The sequence below is a fragment of the Microtus ochrogaster genome, chromosome 4 (genome assembly GCF_000317375.1).
Source record: "Microtus ochrogaster isolate Prairie Vole_2 chromosome 4, MicOch1.0, whole genome shotgun sequence".
Lineage (NCBI taxonomy): Eukaryota > Metazoa > Chordata > Mammalia > Rodentia > Cricetidae > Microtus > Microtus ochrogaster.
This window is the reverse complement of record NC_022011.1, coordinates 65,230,168-65,252,765: the sequence shown is the minus strand read 5'-3', so window position 1 is coordinate 65,252,765 and position 22,598 is coordinate 65,230,168. Positions and strand designations below refer to the sequence as shown.

At 43.3% G+C, this 22,598-nt stretch overlaps 1 protein-coding gene across 1 annotated transcript in view; it reads left to right on the top strand.

Moving 5' to 3' along the window:
* Nucleotides 1-11,385, top strand: part of Neb (nebulin) — a 185,246-nt gene extending 173,861 nt beyond the window's left edge. The window contains exons 144-153 of the mRNA XM_026778640.1: nt 2,437-2,529; nt 4,685-4,777; nt 5,076-5,168; nt 5,506-5,598; nt 6,459-6,566; nt 6,877-7,060; nt 7,310-7,402; nt 8,346-8,489; nt 8,863-8,969; nt 11,212-11,385. Of these exons, the coding sequence (XP_026634441.1) occupies nt 2,437-2,529; nt 4,685-4,777; nt 5,076-5,168; nt 5,506-5,598; nt 6,459-6,566; nt 6,877-7,060; nt 7,310-7,402; nt 8,346-8,489; nt 8,863-8,969; nt 11,212-11,385 (1,182 nt within the window). The remainder of the gene's footprint in view (nt 1-2,436; nt 2,530-4,684; nt 4,778-5,075; nt 5,169-5,505; nt 5,599-6,458; nt 6,567-6,876; nt 7,061-7,309; nt 7,403-8,345; nt 8,490-8,862; nt 8,970-11,211) is intronic.
* Nucleotides 11,386-22,598: the final 11,213 nt, after the last annotated feature.

The following is a 22,598-nucleotide window of genomic DNA, read 5'->3' as shown; positions in this document are numbered from 1 at the left end:
AATACCCCCATAAAACGTCGTTAGATGTGTAGGTATATCTGTATTAACTTAGTGTCTGTATGTGGTAGTGGTGGGAATTGGACTTGTGGCCTTGCCCAGGCTAGGCAAGTGCTCCACCGCGTGAGCTCCCCACTTAACACTTGAAATTGTTTTCCTTTGCAATGTCGTTAGTACTGGTACTTTTGAAACTAACTGATTTCCCAACGACCCAAACCTGGTAGCTTGTATTTAATGGAAATCTTTCAGTCGGATGTTTCCAGGTTAGTGCAACAAGACACTGACCCAAGGCCGTGTGCAGGACCAGCGCCTTTGCGTGGAGAAAGTGGTGTCCTTACCACAGGTCTCACCTGGGTGGACAGCAAAGAAAAACACTCAGCACTGGCACCAAAAGCCTCAGTTTGATAGTTCTGATTTATGACTAGAAATTTACAAGTTCCATATTATTTTTTTTTAAGACAGGATCTTTCTAGATAGTCCAGGGTGGCTTTAAATGTGCCATCCTCCTGCCTCAGCTTCCCTCGTGCTAAGAAAAGCAAAGGTATGTTTTTCTCTTTTTAAACATGCCAATTAAATCAGAGAGCATGCGTTTGCATTATTGTCTTCTCTTTTTTTAATTGATGTTTCTGAAACACGACAGTCATCAATAACCCGTGATCCTTCCATATAAGGAGCTTCTGGGCCTGGAATGAAGATTCACGTATCCTCTGATAAGTTAACTGGATCCGCTTTGCGGGAGGAGGCCCACCTGAGTTGAAGTACTTGCTGCCAGTTTGATTTTCTGTGGAGCCATCCCTCTTTCGCACAGTGAGAGGAGTGGATTCCTGTGACTCCTCCTTTTGTTCTGTCCCTAATTGCTGCTCACTAACATCTTCCCAATTTCAATTTTCACTGTATGTGCTTTTGTCTTTGGGGGCGTTTCATTTACTGTTTTCCTTTTTGAGGAAATGTATCACCTTTCAAAATGATATTTCTAACTATTTCTATATTACAGTGTATTATTATGTATACCTATTTGAAACTAATCATTCTAATGGCCCTGGACAAGTTTTTCTCTGTTCAAGTATGATTCGTGTCGATTTTACACCAGTTATTTATTGTCCAGGAGTACCCAGGCCTTTTAGATACTACAAGAAAGACTGTATGTTAAACATGGACTTTTGGATTTTATTATTATTTCTGTAACCTTAGCCAAGACCGATTTAGTCCGAGAGAGCCCAGATTCTGTCTATAGTTGTAAATGCCTATTATGCACTGAGACATGTCTTCTGTAGAAAAAGGGACCATGTGCTGACTCGACAAAGACTCGTCTCTTTGCATAGTGGACATTTCTGTGCTCTCATGACGCTGTAGTTCTCCCTCCCTCTGTGGGTTAGAGGAGGAAGGTGAACGAAAGAGCTGTACCCATCACCAGCACCCAAGACAGTGGGCGTGGTCTTTCCTGAAGGATGCGTGTCTCACAGTCTGACTGTTTGTGTCCCTCCCCACCCCGTGCTCTCTCCTGCTATACAGGTGTTGTACAAAGAGAACCTTGGGAAAGGCATCCCGATCCCCATCACTCCAGAGATGGAGCGAGTCAAACACAATCAAGAAAACTTTAGTTCGGTATTTACAAATTAAAAAAAAAAAAACCTTTAACTGTTTTTAAAATGCTTTTAAAAAGATTAATGATTGGAACTTTAAAATCTAATTAACTTATCCCAGTTTTTAAAATATGACCCGTTTGGTATCCAACTTAATGCTGCCATTTCCTATGAGTTGGTTTCCATACCTCAGTTAAACATTAACCTGATTATTAAAAGTATCCCAGCTTAAAAAACGTTAACAGCCTCGGTGTCTCAGCGTCTGTTTACCTTGCTTTGGCAATGTAATGTGAACAGTTTCAAAAGCTCCATTCTGTGCAGATCCGGTCTCCGACTCCTTTCCTATCCTAACCTCCCGCTCTCCTGGCACCTATATAGCCCTTTGACATCTCTCTAGCATCTTAACACAGTTGTTCTGAATATGTTCACCCGGACTAAAAATTAAATACTTTGACTTCATTGGAAAGTCAATGAAAGTATGTATCAATCTTCCCATAGATGAGACTTATAAAACTCAAATATCTTTCACATGATTTATGACAATAACTTTTCTTGGTTTGGTTACTACACCCCATCCCCCGTTTTCCTCTCAAAGTGTTAACAACTAATTTCTCCCTTCGGAGAGATCTTTATTGCCTATGCTGCAGAAATTCAAACAGCAAACGTAACAGAACCTCTTTAATGTCTTCATCTCTGCGGCTCCTTCCTGCAATCCGTTGCCTTCCAGGTTGCAGCTTTGTACTTCCCCATCCCTAACTCCTCTTCCTCCCCACCCTCCCACAGCCAGCTGCTCCACAGGAGAGGAGGGACAGTGATTGACAGCTCTTTCTGTTCTGCATGCTTTCTCATCACCTAGGTGCTATACAAAGAAAACCTGGGGACAGGAACTCCAATCCCCATCACTCCCGAGATGGAGCGAGTCAAACACAATCAAGAGAACCTTAGCTCGGTATTGGAAAGAAGTGGGGGGAAAGATGCCATTTAACTCCAGATCCGAACTCACCATTAAGCCCTCCTCCCTCCTTTGCTTCTAATGGATCTGATTTTCTTTCTCAGTTTTATGTTTGGACCTCTGTTACTTCACCTGGAGCTTTTAAAGACATTAATATATTTTAGTTTGGTGGATAACAAAACAGAGTTCTAACATCTCAAATCCCCGCAGTTGCTTAGGAAGTTCGACGCTCACAAAGATGAAGGGGAAAAAAACAGTGGGGATGACTCGACTAGCCTTCGCTAGCTAGCAGTTTAGGATCTTGCTTCTGCGGCACACAGCTTCCTAGCCCAGTAACAGCTTCCTTAAATAGCACACAGCAGCTTGCCAGCATATAACTCCTGGCTCCTGTGTTATTTTAGACCAAAGAAGTTGACCTTACCTTTCAATGAAATGCCACTTACCACTGCTTTCTCTGATACTTTCTCATCATACAGGTGCTATACAAAGAAAACCTGGGCAAGGGAACCTCTTTACCCATCACTCCAGAGATGGAGAGAGTCAAACAGAATCAAGAAAATATTAGCTCGGTACTCTGACCAAAAAAAAAAAAAAAAAAAAAAGATACTTCTTTAATGATTTTGAAACTACTTCAGTGACTTAAAATAATTCCTATTAATCCTACTTTTAAAAGGCACCTTAAGTGTTGTCCATTTCTTGACTACATTTATCCTTCGTTCCTAGCCCTAACTTAATAACAAAATTGCTTTATTCCATTTAAAATTCTAATATCAAGGTAACAAATTTTCCTACAAAATATCCTTCTGCTCATCTCTCCCAGACTTACTCTCTGATATACCCACGGTCTCCTTATGTGCTTGAAAAACTTGGGGGGACCTTGATGGGTGCAATGAGGTATAATGGGACTTTGTTGAATATTGACATATTTGATGGCTTGGGGTTCACCCCACCAGATTTGAATCAGTCTGCAGGGCCTTACACAGGCTAATATAGGCTCTTACAGTGAGCTATGTTCCAAACCCTACTATCACAGATGTAGGCAAAGAAAGCTTGGGAAAGTAACTCCTGATTTTCTTCCACAGACAGTGATGTAAACTCAATCCAGTGGTGTTTCTCATATTTGAATAAGTTGCTTAAAAAGGAAGGTGTCACCAAAAAGGCTTTTTGTCTTCGATGATTTTCATTTTGATTTTGTTCTCTTCATTCTGATCTTTAGCGATAACTATAACGATCTATTTCCTTCAAGCTTGTGCTCTCTGCTAGTAACCTGTCAGTAGCTGGGGGATAAGGTCTGTGGGGACATTAGCTTTCAGTAGAGAAGTTATTACTCAGCAGTTAACACCACCTGAAGGCTTCGCCATCAGAATCACCTGGAAGCTGATGTAACCAGGTTTCTGGGTCTGGCCTGGGCTCCTTTCATTTTGTCAGTATGGAGCAGAAAGCAGGCATTTCTAGTACAGTAAGTTCTCCCCTGACACTGGCCTGCTATTCGAGGACTTGGAGACCTGCAGGAAGAGACTCCCTCCAGAGTGCCATGTCCCAAATCTCCCAGGTCACCTAGAGAGACACCAGGGAAGACACGGAGGTTGAGGATTTATTTGTGTCTATTGCTATTCCATGCTGGTCGTGTAATTGTTGAAAACATTTCATGGCTGATACATGCGGACTCTTTAGTAAATAGAATAAGAGTAAGAGAAACACTTGCCCGGGATCCACAATTTTACTCTGTATGAGAGCCTGTGCTGCAAAAATACCCATTAAACAACTGTTGTTTTGGGGCAACTTCAACCTCTGTGGTACAAGCCCTCAAGGTAACTCCCGACTAGATGATGTACCAGGGGTCTGACAGTCATGCACCCATGGTGAAATGATGGCAGGACTGCGTCTTTTCTGGGACATCACAGTCCTCATGTGGAATCTGCAAGCTTTAGGGCAAGGTTGTACCACAGAAACGTGTGTTTTGCTCTAACTGTAATCAGCTTCTCCCGTGAAAACATGGACTGCTATCTAACCCCAGTGCTTAACTGATTGGGTGCCCAGGGCCTTATCGAAAGTTAATGTATTTTTCCATTTCTCCTTTTGGTAATTGTAACTCTTTTCTGTTGTTGTTGTGTCTCCTTTTGGATTTTTTGGATCTGCTGGACTCCTTTAGGTTTTGTACAAAGAAAATGTGGGGAAAGCCACCCCAACCCCTGTCACTCCAGAGATGCAGAGAGTCAAACGCAATCAAGAAAACATTAGCTCGGTATTGTCTTGAGAAATGAAAGTGCTTCTAATTTTACTAAGTAACTCTTGGCAGTTTGGCCTGCTCTTAATCCCATCCAAAATTAAAAACCAAATTGAATCACAGTTTGGTTACTCTCCTCTGAATACCACACACATTTATCACTGCCATTAACCACCTTTGCTTTGTTCCTGAGAGCTATTCTCACTAATAGCAACAGGTTACACCTAATGTGTCCCTCCACCCCCAACTGTATTTATATTTAATTGATTATTGCCTCCTAGTGAGTGACTCTTAGGTACCGCCTTGTTTCTCACAGGTGCTATACAAAGAGAACATGGGGAAAGCAACCCCCACACCCTTTACCCCCGAGATGGAGAGAGTCAAACGCAATCAAGAAAACTTTAGCTCGGTATTTGAAAGGAAAAAGAAAAAGAACATTAAAATCCTAACAAGCCTGACCATCATGGCAATACCACTAATTTTTCTCACATTGTTTCCAAGACTTGATACTTCTTAAAATTCTTCCTTGGCCACTTAAAAACAAGAACCCAACCTTGCTAGTTGTCACTGAGTTCGGGCCTTTGAGCCTCTTGCTTTCCACTATAACATTTTAATGGCTTTCTCCTCCTGAGGTGTTTCTCATACTGCGTGACATGATTGAGCCATAACCACAGCTAAATGACGACTTTTCAAACCTGTGTTTTCTTTTGCTTTCTGATGTCAGGTTACTCTCTTGGCTCCTCTAGGTATTGTACAAAGAGAATATGAGAAAAGCAACTCCGACACCTGTCACTCCAGAGATGGAGAGGGCTAAGCGCAACCAAGAGAACATTAGCTCGGTATTTCCCGACTAGAATGAGCAGTGGAACAACTTGGAATTAACATTTTAACATGATGAAAACACGCCTTTGTTGTTCACCTGAAATGACACTAAAACTTAAAATGACAGATAATACAACATCTTGGGAAATGTTTTAACCTCATAAAAATGTGCACTTCGTTCCCTGAAAATTTACACTAAAATTAACACAGCCGTGCTTTTCCATCCCAAATGATCATACTAAGCATACGATAATTGCCTATGGTTTTTTTCCTGTGACACTAGACTCAGGTAGTTTTTCATAACCAGCCATAACAAATTGACCCCTAACATCTTCTACCTTCTGCTGTTATTGCTAAGGTACTTTATTAAATAGGTAACAGGCCCAGAAATGACTATTTTCACTTTGATAATCTTGCGTTTAGTGTCTGGAAGACTCTGATTTTGGTTTGGGCATATTGGTTTGTGTAATCTGGAAATCATCTAATGGTTACCTACTTCAAAGGCCAGGTCTTTCAAACTCCTTTTGGTATCAGATTTAATGTAAATACCACCAAATATTCCGGCAGTGGTTTTGCAATTCCTAGAAAATTCGAGAGGCCGTTTTCTTCCTCTCTTTCAGACTTGTACTGTGCCCCTTTTCCTTTGAAAATGAAACCTCTCATTTTCAAAGTCAAAACAAGTTTTGTGTCTACTGATGGAAGCCTTGCCTGTCCTTGCTCCGATCTGGTAAATTGCTAATCCAGTATCTGGCCACCTTCTGATGACTCCGACTTCCCTCACCAATTTCTTCCATTTGAATGAAGCTGTTGAAGTTGTTGAGCTTAAGAATTAGAACGATGCCATGCCGTGTGCTCACGCATGGTCTCTCCTCCATAGGTCCTTTATTCTGATAGCTTCCGGAAACAAATACAAGGCAAAGCTGCCTACGTGCTAGACACACCAGAGATGAGACGAGTGAGGGAAACCCAACGGCACATCTCAACAGTAAGTCAGGAATTAGTTGTTAAATATAGTTTTGTATGTGTGTGCCTGCCTGTCGGTATGTTTCCTCTGTGTGTGCAATGCCTGCAGAAGCCAGGAGAATATCCGAGCTTTGGAACTGCAGTTACATATGTTTGAAGTGCCTTGTGCTGGGAACTGAGCCCAGGTCCCCCATGAAAACAACACACACACTTACCTGCTGTGCTATCTCTCCAGCCGCAAGAACTCTTTCCGATTGGTGGGCCAGCCTGCTGGAACATGTCCGGAGATTGGTTACACTATCATATTTTCATGAAGTAACTATATATTTCAGGTAAAATATCATGAAGACTTTGAGAAACACAAAGGCTGTTTCACGCCAGTGGTGACAGATCCCATCACTGAACGAGTGAAGAAAAACACACAGGACTTCAGTGACATTAACTACCGAGGTATTCAAAGAAAAGTGGTAGAGATGGAACAGAAACGGAATGACCAGGATCAAGATACTGTCACAGGTAATTGACAACAAAGGGACAGTTACACCAAATGGAAGAAGGACACAGATCTGTGAAAGAAAGCCCCATTAGCCGGCTTGCAAAGCTGAGGTCTCACAGGCATCTTCTGCCAGTTTTGGTCTGAGACCAGATAAGCTAAGCAGGACAGCCCAGCCCTCCTGTGATTGCCCACACTCCTTCTTAGTGCTCAAGTTACAGACAAATGTGAGAATATACATATTTTTTTCCTGACTGCTGGCTTTCTTTCAGGTCTGCGTGTCTGGCGTACTAACCCTGGTTCAGTCTTTGACTACGATCCAGCAGAAGACAACATCCAATCCCGGAGTTTACACATGATTAACGGTACGCAGACTCCCAGAGATGCAGGACAGAAACATCACCATCTAGCAGACTATACCCAATGAGCATTTCCTCCCGCCAAGGTTTCCCGTCTTCTGAGCTTGCTCATTGACTGGTGGGCCAAACTCAGCGTGTTCAGTTTAGGAAAAAATCTTGACAAACTGTTTGATTTCGTGTCTCCTTCAGATCCCATTATTATGTCTGTATTTTTCTAAAGAGAAAAGTTAAGTTAAAGATGACAGTAAAATACATAGACAAAGGGAAGAGAACACAAATGTTCATCAGGAATCTTTGCAAGAGTCCTGCCACATATTCACAGTCTGCTTATATAGAAAATAAACCACTGGGCCAGAGATTGTGTATCCCCTTAGTCCCGGTAATGGGGGTAGAGGCCAGCATATCTGAGTTCAAACCTCGTTTGTTCTGCACATTGAGTTCCAGACCAACCAGGGCTCCATGGTGAGACACCCTACTTTTTGTTTGGGTTTTTCTTTTTACGTATGCTATGCTGTTCTTTAAGGGTTTATGCTATGGATAAAGAGACCACTAGGGACTCCTAGTACTACCCCAACATACAGTTTTAAGGCTGTGCTCGTAATACCATGGGACACAGGACAGACACTTCCATCTATCTGGAAGTGAGGGAGGCCTTTCTGGAGAAACCAAACTGTGAATGTGTTTGCCCTCTATGCGTTGAAGTGAACCAGGAAAAGGAACGCGGTGGTGGGAAGGCCCTGTGTTAAAGGCAGACACAGGTCAGAAACCACCTTCTGCCATCTACGCTGGCTTTGACCATTTAATCTCCCATCTGAAAGGGAGAACAACTCTACACTAGAAGAATTGCATGTAAATCATAGGAAACTTAGAGCTACATTCCACAAAAACAAATGAGATGACAGAGGCGTCATTGCTGTAGAAAGAAACCTGTCTCTTTCCTGTTTCCCAGCCCAAGCTCGCCGGAGCCGGGAGCAGTCGCGGTCCGCCAGCGCAATGAGCATCAGTGGGGGTGAGGAGAAGTCTGAGCACTCCGCGGACCAGCGCCTTTCCACCTACAGCGATGGAGCTGCCTTCTTCTCGGCCACCTCATCAGGTACAAGTAGACTTTCCCAGATGGGCATGGTCCTGCACACCTGAGGCAAGCCGTGCCACGCAGGGAATTTGTCCAGTCCAACAAACATGACACCAACCAAAACAGTGAAGCAGATGGTATGGACTATCATGAGGTCAGCTCACTGATGGTTACTAAGCACTGTTTTAAATTTAAAAGTTAATTAGTTTTCTGGGCAAAGACTAGAAGTCTTTGTGGAGTTACACGAAGCTACGTGATTAATTTTCATAACTTTCCTAGCTCTTCTCTTCGCAGGAGTCATTCATTTGAAGAAAGGACAACCCCTGCTTGGTTTGTAACCACCGATGAGCCGTCTGCCACACGCTTTGACCAACTGTTTCTTTCATCTTCACAGCTTACAAACACGTGAAAACCACCGAGCTCCCGCAGCAGCGGTCATCTTCCGCGGCCACCCAGCAGACCACGCTGTCTTCTATCCCTTCCCACCCATCTACTGCTGGAGTAAGTAAAGAGTAATGGACACAAAATTGCTAGACTTGTGTATTGTTTTTGTTTTCTTTTTCCTCAATTCTGACTGTGAAATATGCAAACACATATAAATATGTAAACTCGTCCTGCTAGGTCCATAAAGAGTTGCTCATATGTATATACATTTAGGGCTGACCACTTAGTATTAGATAACCAATTACGGGCTTATTCCAGACGGATTCTCCTCGCTCATTAATTGCCTATTGCCTTGGGGGCTGGCCTTGTAAGATTTCTCCCAATTGTTGAAGTCTTGCTTAGGCAGCCTTATTGTTGAGGTTTCATGGGTGCAACATTCCTCTCCTCTGTTAGGCACAATCCTGAAGCAGGTATCCTGGTCCTCTGGCTTCTTTTGGGGGGATAGGGGATAAGACCAACTGAAGGTATAAGGATTTGTAAGTATTTAGAATGCAGTTAAGAGATTATACTGGTTCAGGAAAGAGACAATAATAGATTCTCCTCTAGACTCCATTGGGTCATTGACTAGGTATATATAGTTCTATGCATGTTAACTCTCCACTGAGTAGGCCTTAGGTCTAGTTAGACGGCCGTTGGTTATGACCAAGATGTAAGTGCCATTATTACCTTTTAGGAATGTCTTACTGTGCTGGTCATTTTTGTAGCCCTTAAGCATTCTTGCTGGGTGGGCCTGTTGATCTTTCTCCTCCGGCAGCTTGCATGGCACCTTCAGATGTTTTGAGAACTAGTCCTCAGGGAGACCTTAAGGTCAGATCCAGCTGGATTTCCACAAGCCCTGTGTCTGAAGTGGGTGGTGTCTTCAGCAACAGGCACTTACTTTCAAATTATGGGGATCAATCAAAGGCAGTCAGCATAGGTTTTGGGGATCTTTTTGGGCTACTCTGCCATCAATTCTAAAGGAGGTTTCCATGCCTGGTACTAGAGTTGGTTATCAGTCTATGGCTTGTAGGGGTAGCATTACCGCTCCACTGACATCACTTCCTGAAAGAAACAGACTTGTCAGGTAGGATCGTTCCACCTGCTTGCTTCCTAGCCTCATTTGCCTGAAACACTCTTTTCAATCATTTCACTCTCAGGTGGCACCTATGTTTTTAAAGTTGAGTTTCTTGTAGACAGCAGAAATACGTATTTTCTCTCTTAATCCTTTCAGCTTAACCATTTCTCTTGATCAGAGAATCGAAGCAATAAATACCAACTTTCGGGAGTGGAGTTGCTTGCTGTCTGTTGTCTTAGTCCTATTTTGCACTTCAGTAATTAAAGCTGTAGCGTATTCTTCCTCCCAAAATATTGCTTCCAATGTTCTCTGCAAGGCTGCTTTGCTGGGTCAGGAGGTCACTGAGCAGTCTCAGGCTGTAAAAAAAAAAAAAATCCAGGAGATTTTTGTCTTGTACAAGGTGACCAGTTGTCCACAAACATCAGTAGGACACCTGACGGAAGCTTTGCCCTCAGTGTCCGCCTAGCCCATATGGCGAATGGCCTTTGTTTCGGTATGACCACGCAATGTCAACAGTACACATGCACTCAGGACTTCCTCTAGGAAGAGGTCCTCTGGTCCCTCCAGAGTCTCTTTTCTTTATTACACTTTTAAAAGATTTATGAGTGTTTTCCCTGTACTTATTTATGTGCCCCACGTGAGTGCAGAGGTCAAAATAAGACCACTGGATCCCTTGGGACTGGAGTTAGTGTGAGCCACTGCTCAGGTTCTAGGAAGCAGATCCTCCCAAAAAGTAGGACATGCTCTTAATGACTGAGCCCTCTCCAGCAAGAAAAATCAGTAGGTAGCTTGAGAGTGGGAATAGGAGTGAAACATCTTGCCTGGGTGTAGTGGCGCATGCATTTAGCCCCAATACTCAGGAGGCAGAGACAGGCAGATCTCTGGGAGTTCGAGGCCAGCCTGGTCTACAAAGTGAGTTCCAGGACAGCTAGGACTGTTACACAGAGAAACCCTGTCTCAAAAGCCAAAAGAAATAAGTGAGAAACATCTTTTTCTGTTCCCCCTAACTGTTCACTCATGTTATTTGCTTTGGAGACGTGTTTATTCATAACTTTAGCATCTTAAATAATACTTCTGGTGTTGAGTTGGAGGCCTTCATAAATCAACATATGATCTACAAATATTTTGAGGTTTTTGTTTTGTTACTGGTTTTTTGTTTTGTATTTGTGGTAGCCGCACTCCTAAATTTATCAAAAAGGTTATATCTTCTTATTATATTTTCCTTGTTTTCATTCCCATGAATAGAAAATCTTCCGTGCCATGTATGACTACATGGCTGCCGATGCAGATGAAGTGTCCTTCAAAGATGGAGATGCTATAGTGAATGCTCAAGCGATTGATGAAGGCTGGATGTATGGCACTGTGCAGAGGACTGGCAGGACCGGCATGCTCCCAGCCAACTACGTGGAAGCTATCTGAGCACCTCAAGATCTCCATCAGTTTGCAGTGTCTGAATCTGTCCTCTGCAGGCAACATTTCAGGAGACATCAGTGTACCTGCATCAATATCATTTAATGTATTGCCATCTCCTCTATAGGAACCTGAGTGATTCTCCATGAAACCAAACATTAATTCATCTGGTCAGTCCTTAAACTATACTTACAGATTCATTCTTTTCTAGATTTACACAGGAAACTAAAGATGGCAAACACATAAAAGCTCATTTTGAAAATTATTACCATCAATTCCTTTCCGTTTTAAAGTAAATTGAAATTCACAATAGAATTTTTAAAAAGCTTCTGTAGTGCTATGTAACCAGACCAGTCTTTCCCAATTATAAAAATGTTTTAACATTTATTCTGGACATGCTGAACAATAAAAGAAAAACAGAGTGAACCACGTTTGTCTTGTTTTCTTGTGTTTCTACTCTTGTTTCTGTAAGTTATAAAGATGACTGTTGACAAACTGGTGAGAAACTAAAAGCTAATAAACTCCATAGTTCTGCAACAAACTGCTCCTGGGCTAAACTCTAATAAAATCCCAGCTTAAAAGTTACCAAATTTGGAACTGGAACAGTGGATTGGTGGTTAAGAAGCACTGGTTGAGCTGGGCAGAAGTAGTGCATGCTTTAGTCCCAGCACTCAGGAGGCAGAGGCAGGAGGATTTCTTGAGTTCAAAGCCAGCCTGGTCTACAGTGCAAGTTCCAAGACAGCTAGGACTACACAGAGAAACCCTATCTTGGAAAAATAAAATGGAAAACAGACACAGAAGCACTGGTGGCTCTTCCAGAGGACCTTTGATTCCCAGCATCCAAGTGGCAGCTCACAACCATTTGTAACTGGAGTCGCAGGGAGCACATGCTTATTGGTGCAGACATATACACAGGCAAAACATCTATGCCTATAAACAGTAAAAGCCAAAGGCAAAAAGAGTTACCAAGGGTTTTTAATGTACTGCTGATAAAATTTTAATGTACTGATAATGAAGTGAAGACATTCTCAGAATGGTCCATTTTACATATGGATTTGGTTTAATTCTTTCAGCTAACTTGTATCTCTTAACCAGAGAATGGAGACAATTCATAACTTTTTTGGGCCAGTATTAATCCATACTTATTTAACAAACTTCCCTTAAGAGTGTTAAAGAAAGAGCTATGGGATGCAGTGTTAAGTTGAGGGATTTCTGCCACCTGTATGCAAAGGGATGACAATATGAACTAAACCTTGTGTGAAGGAACAAGGGTTGGAATGACAACCAGTAACGAATGTCTGACCATTACTTACTAACTGTCCTTCTGGAGGCAACAAAGACTGTCCCTTAACGTGACAGCTACGTTAGCACAGCTGACCAGAGCCAGTTCTTTCAGTTGCTTTTTGGTTTTGGCGTGCTAGATCAAATCAAGGGTCCTGGGCATGCTAGGCGAATGCCCCCTTTCCCCTCAAGTTTCTTACCACGTTGCCTCTCTGAGACTCAAGGGGGTCGAGTGCTCTAGCAAAAATCACACACTTATGAATATCAGAATGCCGGGTACTGTACTAGATAATGGAAGTCATATGCAGAACAGTTGGGGTCCTCACAATCCCAAGAAAAGGCATACTTACCTATATTGATTTCCATTACTGCAACAAAAGTCCTAAAGTAACTTAAATCAGGAAAGGTTTCTCTGTACTCAACAGTTTTTTGACAATTTCAGTCCAATTGGTCCAGTAAGGGAAAGCAATGAATTGCAATCTTAGTGACTGTGCAGTCAAAATGACCAAAAACAGACATGGAAAGAGTGGAGAAAGAGTACCTGCAGAAGGCAAGGGGTTGCTTGGGAATCTGCAAAGCTGTGTTCTCCTCAAGCAAAAGATAAAGGAGTTTATTAGGGAGGCTGTTTTTGCTTGCTTTCTATTCTGATCAAAAGCAACTGGGGCTGGTATTTAGCTTATACTCCCATGCCAGAGTCTGTCACCAAGGGTCTCTAGAACACAGACATCATGAAAGAATGCTGCTTAATGGGACGCTCCTTACGGCCTACCCATCAAGGAATAACAACACCCATAGTGAGCTGGGTCCTCCCACATCAATCAATACAATCTTCTCAGACTTGCCTACAAGCCATCTGACAATCCCTTACTGGAGGCTCCCTCTTCCCAGTTGTTTCTAACTTGTTGAGTCAAGTTGGAAAAAAAAAAAATTACCAGCACAAAGACCCATGTTTATCCTTAAAAGCAAGGCACTGTAGAAAGGGAACATTCTTACATTCCTGTGAACGCCCAGTTTGCACAATACTGTTTTAGCCCAAAATAAGAGTACACTAAAGGTGCATCAGCACAAAAATCTACCCCTTTGGCTGCTTTACTTAGTCACTAACAAGTCCCACTACATAGGAATGTATGACAAAGGAAGCCATTTCATCAGGGTTAGAAGTAGAAAAGGTCACAGTATCGCAGTCCTTTATGGACATGGCCTAAGCCTCCAGCCCATCATCTACCAATATCACCACAGAGACCAAGCCTCAAGCCACAATAAGCCTTTTGAGAAACATTCCAGGCCCAAACCCTAGCAATGGCTAAATTTTCCAATGATTCTCGCCCACCGAAGTCTCCAAGCTTCACCTTTAGAGGTCAAAGACAGACACTAACCGTTCCAGGCTTTACAGAACCAACCACTGGAGTTAGCTTAGGTTTCAGTTTACTGTAAGCAACCTCTCCTTACCCCAATCTGTGCTATGATAGAAACCCTGATGGGGCTCTCCGATCAAACAGCTGCAGCAGAGCAGGAGGGTCCAAGCTTGAGCTTGAATAAAGGCTCTTTGCTTCTGTATATGGATTTGAACTCCTTGGTGGTCTTTGAGGGATTTTGCAACATGGGTGTAACATTTGGGGGCTCGTCTGGGATCCCCCAAGCAAGCCGACCAAGACCTCTGACCATAGAGCCTCTGGCCAGCGGGTAAGTCTTCTTGTAGTTTCACTTCTCTGTCTCTCTTGCTGTGCTGTAAAACAGGCGCTAATCTGTCAGTGCCTGTATCAGGTCTGGGAGGACACACTCTAAGACCACAGACTGGGGGCCTGGGAGACATCCCAGGACCCTTTTGACCACTATTGGATCCCATTAGTATCTCTGGGAAGGTGTGGGTCATTCACATGGTCCAGCATGAGGCCAGAGTCTCAGTTTCAGTTTTGCCTCCAGGTACCAATTTGTTCACTGTCTTGTATGTTGTCATGCTGTTTGTTTTCTTAGACCTATGAGACTGATGTTATGGGACAGGCTCAGAGCACCCTGATTTTGGACCACTTTCAGTACAACAGAAATAGGGCCAAAAGCACAGGTTTTTAGACTGCGAAAGTAAACTTAACATTTTCTGTGTAATAATGAATGGCCAGCCTTTGGAACTGATGGCAACCAGAGGGAACTTTTGCACTTGTATGTTCTCTTTATGACCAACGATATCATCTTCCAAAAACCACAACATCCTGACCAGATACAGTTACTAGGCAGGACCTCATGGAGGATTCTCCCACTTGGCTAAAACTTTTGTTTCTACAGGGCCAAGGAGCAAGACAATACTCACTCTTCACGAATGCAAGAGACAGGAGGACTACAAGCCCTCTGCCCCTCACACTCCAAGAGGGTACTGAGGACAAGCTTCTCCTTTCACCTCCTCATCGACCTCTCCCCCAACTAATCCAGTGACCGAAGACGGGCAGAGTGCAAGTGAATCTAGGTAGTCCTCCACATACCAGGGGGACAGCAATGAGTTTCCCTGGGTGAGTTGTCCTTCCCTTGAGAGCAGTCAGCCCGCAAGATAAAGAGGATAATGAACAAATGCAGTACTGGCCCTTTGCCACCAGTGATCTTTATAATTGGAACTTGCAGACCCCAGGGTTTTCAAAACAGCCAAAGGGACTTATTAACCTTCTAGATTCTATCATCTTCACTCACCAACCAGATAGTATTTTTTTGCAGATTTTATTCAGTACTGAAGAAAAAGAATTTCAACTGATGCCTGGAAATTGGTTCTGGATCCAGATAGGAACCCCACTGTTAATCCTGCCTTGATAGATCAGGGATTCCCCTTGATATGGCTGAACTGCCATTTCAACCAGACATAAGGTACAGAGAGACTCCAGGTCAACCGGTCAACAGCCAGATTCTAATGGGGGGGTATGGCAATGTGCTGGCCCACTAATTTAGCAAAGGTCAGTAATGTTCTTCAGAAAAAGACAATCTCAGAATCTCTGTCAGCCTCTTTTGTTCTCTTTCTCCTTCTTTTTGAGACAGAGTTTCTCTGTAGCTTTGGAGCCTGTCCTGGAACTAGCTCTGTAGACCAGGCTGGCCTCAAATTCACTCTGCTTCCCAAGTGTAGGATTAAAGGCATGCACCACCACACCCAGCTTCCATTGGCCTTTATAGAACAGATCATGGAGGCTTTTTGCGCCTACTCTTCCATGGATCCAGAGGCCCTGGAAAATAGATCAGCTGTTGTTATGGCATTTGTCAAACAGGCAATACCAGATAATAGGTGTAAATTGCAGAGGATAGACAGACTAACAGATAAAATAATGCAGGAGTTGCTAACAATAGTGGATAAGGTTTACAACAACAGAGAACCCTCAGAGGATAAACAGATGAGAGCTATGGTCACAAAGAACACAAAACAAACCCAGAATATGGCAAGGAATCTCCTACCAGTTACAGCTGGGTCCCCAGACAGAAAGAGATGCCAGCAGAGATACCCGGTGAAAGATCAAGGAATGGGACACACACACTCCCTCCGCCCACTCAAGAGAGCATCCTAGGCTGAATAGGGACCTATGTGCATACTGTAAAAAGATGTGACATTGGATCAAAGAATGCTCCCAAAAGTCCAAAAGAAAAGATTGTGACTCAGGATGTGACTCTTACCATGTACTGGTAACGGAGTCAGGTGATCTCAGTGATTAGGGGAGACGGGATTTGATCCTGTCCTCAAGCCTACTCAGGGTAACTCTGAGTGTGGGGAAACTTACAGATTTCATCATAGACACAGGAGCCCAACATTCAGTTCTGATCAAACCCTAAGGAAACTTGTCTCACAAAAATTTTGGGGTGTAGGGAGTCACAAATGAACCAATATTCATGGACTACCCAAAAGTAGTGGATATCAGTATGGGCCAGGTGTCCCACTTATTCCTCGTCATACCTTGTTGAATTAGGAGCAGCGGGGCTGCGTCCCCAGCACCTGGCCGCCCCCACGGCTAGCTTTACCCGAAATAATTACACGGAAACTGTATTCTTTTAAACACTGCCTGGCCCCAATAGTTCCAGCCTCTTATTGGCTAGCTCTTACATATTAATCTAACCCATTTCTATTAATCTTTGTAGCCCACAAGCTGGCTTACCAGGAATGATCTTAACCTGCATCTGTCTGGAATGGGACAATCATGGCGACTCTCTGACTCAACTTCTTTCTCCCAGCATCCTGTTCTGTTTTCTCCGCCTACCTAAGGGTTGACCTATGAAATGGCCCTAGGCAGTTTCTTTATTAATAAGAAATCACTCCCACATCAATACCTAATTGCCCTTACTCCTTATTAGGAAGAGATTTACTTTCTAAGTTGGGGCTGAGACTTCATTCAATTAAAATAATATCTCAACTACAAATCAAAAGGGACAACCAATCCTACTCCTCACTCTCCAGTTTGAGGACAAATATAGGCTACATCAAAGGCTAACACTTTCCCCCAAAGACATAGACATATGGCTGACTCAATATCCTGAGGCCTTCACAGGATAGGAGGCATGGGCCTAGCTGGATGCCAAGCTCCCGGGCTCATCAAACTCAAGCCTGATGCCACGCCCCTCGGATTTGGCAATACCCTGTGTCACAGGAAGCAAAGAAGGGAATCACCCCTCACACACGCCTCATGGAACAAGGGAATTCCGATTCTTTTGCCAGTCTGCTTGGAACACCCCCCCACACACACACACTTCAGTTAAGAAACACAATTCTAATGATTACCAGACTGGGCAGGACCTTTGGGAAGCCAACCACAGGGTTATGGACATTTATCCCACAGTACCCAACCCATACATACCCTTCTGAGCTCACTTCCCTCCACCAGGGCTTGGTACTCAGTGTTAGACTTCAAATATGCCTTCTTTAGCCTACCCCTGGCCCCCAAATGCCAGTCCTTGTTTCCCTTTAAATGGCAAGACCCTGAGAAAAGACGCAAAGCTGACCTGGACCAGGTTGTCTTAGGGGTTCAAGAATTTCCCAACCAACCATGGGCACCATGGGAGAGGCTAGAAGGGCAGGGTAGAAGGATGGAGGGGAGTAGAGAAAAATATGTAGCTCAATAAAAAGACAAAGCAAGCAACAAAAACAGGAAGAAAAAAAATTTTCCAACCGTCTTTGATGCGGCCATACACGAGGACCTAGGAAATACTGGAGGACAAACACACGTCACCCTCTTACAATATGTGGACCATACCTTGATAGCAGCCACCAGTGAAGAGGACTGTGAGGTAAGCACTGGCAATCTGCTAACCACCTTGGGGACCTTGGGGTATTGGGCATCATCTAAAATGGCTCAAATCTGCCAGACAGAAGTAACCCATTTGAGATTTATACTCAAAGGTGGACAGTGATGGCTCTCAGAAGCGCATAAGGAGACTCAAGATACCCACTCCAACCCCCAAGAGGTAAAGCAGACAATTCCTTGGGTCTGCAGGCTTCTGCTGCCTTAGGATTCCCAGTTTTGCTGCACTAAGACATTATATTAGACCACAAAGCAAAGCCAGCCCTTCTTCTGGACTGAGACTAAAGATAAGGCTTACAATAAAATCAAAAAGGTCCTCCTTCTCAGCACCCGTACTAGGGCTGCCAGACATCTCCAAACCCTTCCATCTCTACATATCCAAAGGGTTTTAACCCAAATTCTAGGACCTTGGAATAGGCCAGTGGCCTACCTGTCTAAAAGACTTTACTCAATGGCAGCTGGTTGGCCCCTATGCCTTAGAATCCTTGTGGCCACCGCCCTGCGGGTCAAAGATGCCTCAAAGTAACCTCGTACCCAAGAACCACCTGACCAATGGATGAATGGTACTGGCATGACTCGCTGTAAGAGCCTCCTCAATAACCCCCCCCCCCCTCAGATCCGTTTCCTTCTGAGTGCAAGCTTGAACTCTGCATCCCTACTCCCTGACCCTGACCTGGATACTCCATTACATGATTGTGCAGGAATCCTGAGCCAAGCACACAGGCTGAGAAAGGATCCATATGACCGGGCCGCTCCAGATGCAGAGCTTACCTAGTAGATGGACAGGAGCAGCTTCATGTGGGACCGCAAGAGGTGTGCCAGGGCAATGATGGTGACACAGGACACTGTGTGGGTTATGGCCCAACCATCAGGGACATCAATCCAGAAGGCTAAACTCGAGGTTTTAACCAAGGCACTGGAGATGGTGAAGGGGAGGAGGCTGAAAGCCTACATGGACAGCCATTGTGCCTTCGCCACGGCTCACATTCATTGAAATCATCTGTCAGGAACTAGGGCTCCTCGCTGCAGAAGGAAAGACTACCAAAAAACAAATGGAAGATCCTGGACTTACTGGCAGCCTATGACTGCTAACCAAACTGGTTGTCTCCTGCCTGGGACATCAAAAGGCTAACATGCCAGTGGTCAGTGAAAACCAGAGAGCTGATAGAATGGCAAGGAGGCAGAACAGACTACTGATGTCCTGGTGCTCACTCTGCCAGACCCAGTACCTCCCAATCTCCCAAACTACACCTCTGAAGATTTGTACACGATATATAGACTGCCAACAGCACAGAAAACAGAAAATCGAAGGATAAAGGGCAGAGGGATATAGTGATATTTTTTGTTTTAATAAATAAAGCTTGCCTGAAGATCAGAGTGCAAAGCTAACCACACTAGTCAGCCATACAGGCCAGCCAGTAGTGGCATTCACCCTTAATCCTGGCAACCGCACTAGCCATAGAAGCCAGGCAGAGGTGGTGCACACCTTCGATCCCAGAATATAAGGCAGAATGAGACAGGAACTCACTCTTTTCAGTCTGAAGATCTCATAGAGGTAAAAGCTCTCCAGTGGTTGGCTGCTTTGCTTCTCTGATCTTTCAATTTCAACCCCAATGTCTCTAGGTCGGTTTTTCTTTGTTAGTGATGCTACAGATGCTACAGCTAATGCCTAACTTTTAGGGTATACATTCATGAAAAAGCTGTCTGTGGCCTTCCAGCTACCAACATAGGCTGGAGCTACACGTGACTGGAGTCACTGCCCTGCCACTCGAATCTCCCTTTCTTCACTCCTGGGGGCTCTCCCTGAACCCCCTTCTCAGGCTGCTGTCAAACTAGGTCGCTGCCTTGAAATCCAGTCAGGCTTCCACTGTTCTACGCAGCAGCAATCAGCCTCACATCTCAATCATTATTTCATCATTATTTGCGGCAGATTTGGTGAGAAAACAGGAATTCTTAAGAGAGGAATTAGTTAAAGGGGGAGTTTTTTCCCATGTTAAGAAACGGAGGACACAATTGAGATAGTTATGAAGCACGATTAATAAAAACCCAGGGCCAGAAATTGGAGTTCAACCTGAAGATCTGAAAAGCAAAACAGCCAGCCACTGGCCCTTACCTCAACCTCAGTTTGAAAATGGTGATCCTTCTTCCAGGAATCTCAGAATGAGAGTATGTTTCACTTGATCTGCTACGAGACTGACGGAGAGTCTCAGCTGGTCGCACTCTCTGGCCCCCACAGTCTGGCCTCCAGCGCTGGCTCACCCAGAACACTGACTTCCCTCCCAGACCCCAGGGCCAGCCCTGACAATAGGTGTTTTACCACTTTCAAAATTACCCTGGCTTGTGTCAAGTCAACAAAAGCTAACTGGCACATAAATGCAGTATTATATATACACCTTCTCATTATTTAATAAGTACAGATTTAGAAGACAATGGAACCCATCAATCTTTGTAAGGCAACCATGAGAAATGGAGGAGGGGGAGAATACTGTGTCTCTGGCACACCACAATGCTCATGAACACTGGTATTTGGATCATGTTATCCTTATTCCCTTTAGGTCTCAAACCACAGCTATCAAAATCAAGAAACAAAAGTAAACACTAGAATTTATTTTTAACTTATTTTAAATAAAAGTTCATTTATTTTAATAACCAGTCTCAAATGGCAAATTATTACAGTCAACTCTCAAATACTCATTAATTTTACTATGAAGACACTCAACTCAACTATTAGTGCCCGACACAGCAAGTTAGCCTATTGCTTCCAGACTGTTAATCAGTCTCACAGTACAGTGCTCTTACTTCTCACCTGCTAGTGTAGTTGATAGGACTAATAGGTATTTGCTAAATTTTAGAACTCAACAAATATACTTTGAAGGTAAAACTAAACTTTTACCAAGAGCAGCAAAATATTAACAAATGACTGGCTGGATTCTGCTAGGGCTGGCTACCCAGTGTTTAAAATGGACTGAAAGCAATGGCTAATTTACCAACACAGAAAGCAAACTGCCAAATTCCACATTATTTCATAGGTTTAACTTACGGATTAGTGCCACACGTTTCTCCTTAAGACCAAAGTTCCCTGATATCACGGTAAACATGCTTAAAGGCTCAAAAAAACTGTACTGAAAAAGTTGAGAAAAATATACTGAAGAACTAGCTGGCTCATAGTGTATGTATACTGGAACATCAGGAAAGCAATGACAATCAGGATTTTTACAGAAAAGTTCAGACCTACCTACCACTGTCTAAACTGACCACATACCAAATATGAACAGAATTGTTCTCTTGAAAAAGCACTGACAAACTCTTAAATTAAGAGGCAAATATCTGAAGACTGTATGGAGGTCAGTCTCAGATGAATTAGTCATCAAAACAGGAAAGCAGCCAAACACAGCCTGACTGCCACAACTATTTCTTCCTATTTTTTCATATGCTTGAAATATTTTTAAAAATTTCTTCCCAATGACTTTAAAACAAAGAACAGGAAGTGGCCCTGGAAAGATGGCACAGTGGCTAAGAGCACTGGCTCCTCTTCTAGAGGACACAAGTTTAATCCCCAGCACCTACATGGCAGCTCACAACCGTCTAAAAGATCTGATGGAAATTCTTTAGCACGCACATGGTGCACAGACATAAATGCAGGCAAAACACCAACACACACAAAGTGAATTGTTAAAAACAGGAGGGGGGGGCTGGAGAGATGGCTCAGAGGTTAAGCGCATTGCTGCTCTTCCAAAGGTCCTGAGTTCAATTCCCAGCAACCACATGGTGGCTCACAACGATCTGTAATGAGGTCTGGTGCCCTCTTCTGGCCAGCAGGCATACACACAGACAAAATATTGTATATATAATAAATATTTTTTTAAAAAGTTAAAAAAAAAACAGGAGGTAAGGCAGTTTGCTCCACTATGACTAAACTATTCTGCTGCAATTTGATTTCGATAATCAATTCTTTTCTTCTTAGAAAATTCTTATTCTGTAAAAAAATGCTTTAGATACTAATTCAATTATACATAAATAGCTTTAGTGATATATTTAAATATTTCAAGACATTATATTGAACATCCTAGGTATTTATCTTTTAAGATCCAAGGCACCTTTAAACATTTATACTGCTGGGAGTGTAGATTAAATACTGAATGTTTTGTTAACATTTGTTGAAACCAGGTCTCTCGTGGCCTTGAACTCTTGTTCCTAGCTACACCTCCCAAGGCTAGAATTACACACATGCCACCACATCTCCTGATCAGATATTTTAAAATAACCACAAGTTAATTTTGAAAACTAACTTCAAAACTGCTTTATGATAAAGGCATTCAGGAACCAGTGCTTGTCCTCACACCAAATGGTTTTATTATCAAACTATTGGCTGAGTGTGGTGGTACATAGTTAATGCCTACATCAAGTCAAAGTCAGAAGCAAGCAGATCTCTGGAAGTAAGGCCAGCCTGGTCTATATATAAGGAATGAAATCTACAAGAAAGTCCTGTCTCAAATGGTTGTTTGAGGCTAGAGGAGTGCCCTGATCTTGAGACCAGCCCCGGCGATGAAGTACAGTCCACACCAGGCAGGGCTGAAGTAAGACTGTTTCCAAACCAAACCCACCTCTCCTGTCCTCCTCTCTTCATGTGCCACGTCCTATGCGCTAATAAGCATATACACTTAACGTTAGTTTTTTTTTTTTTTT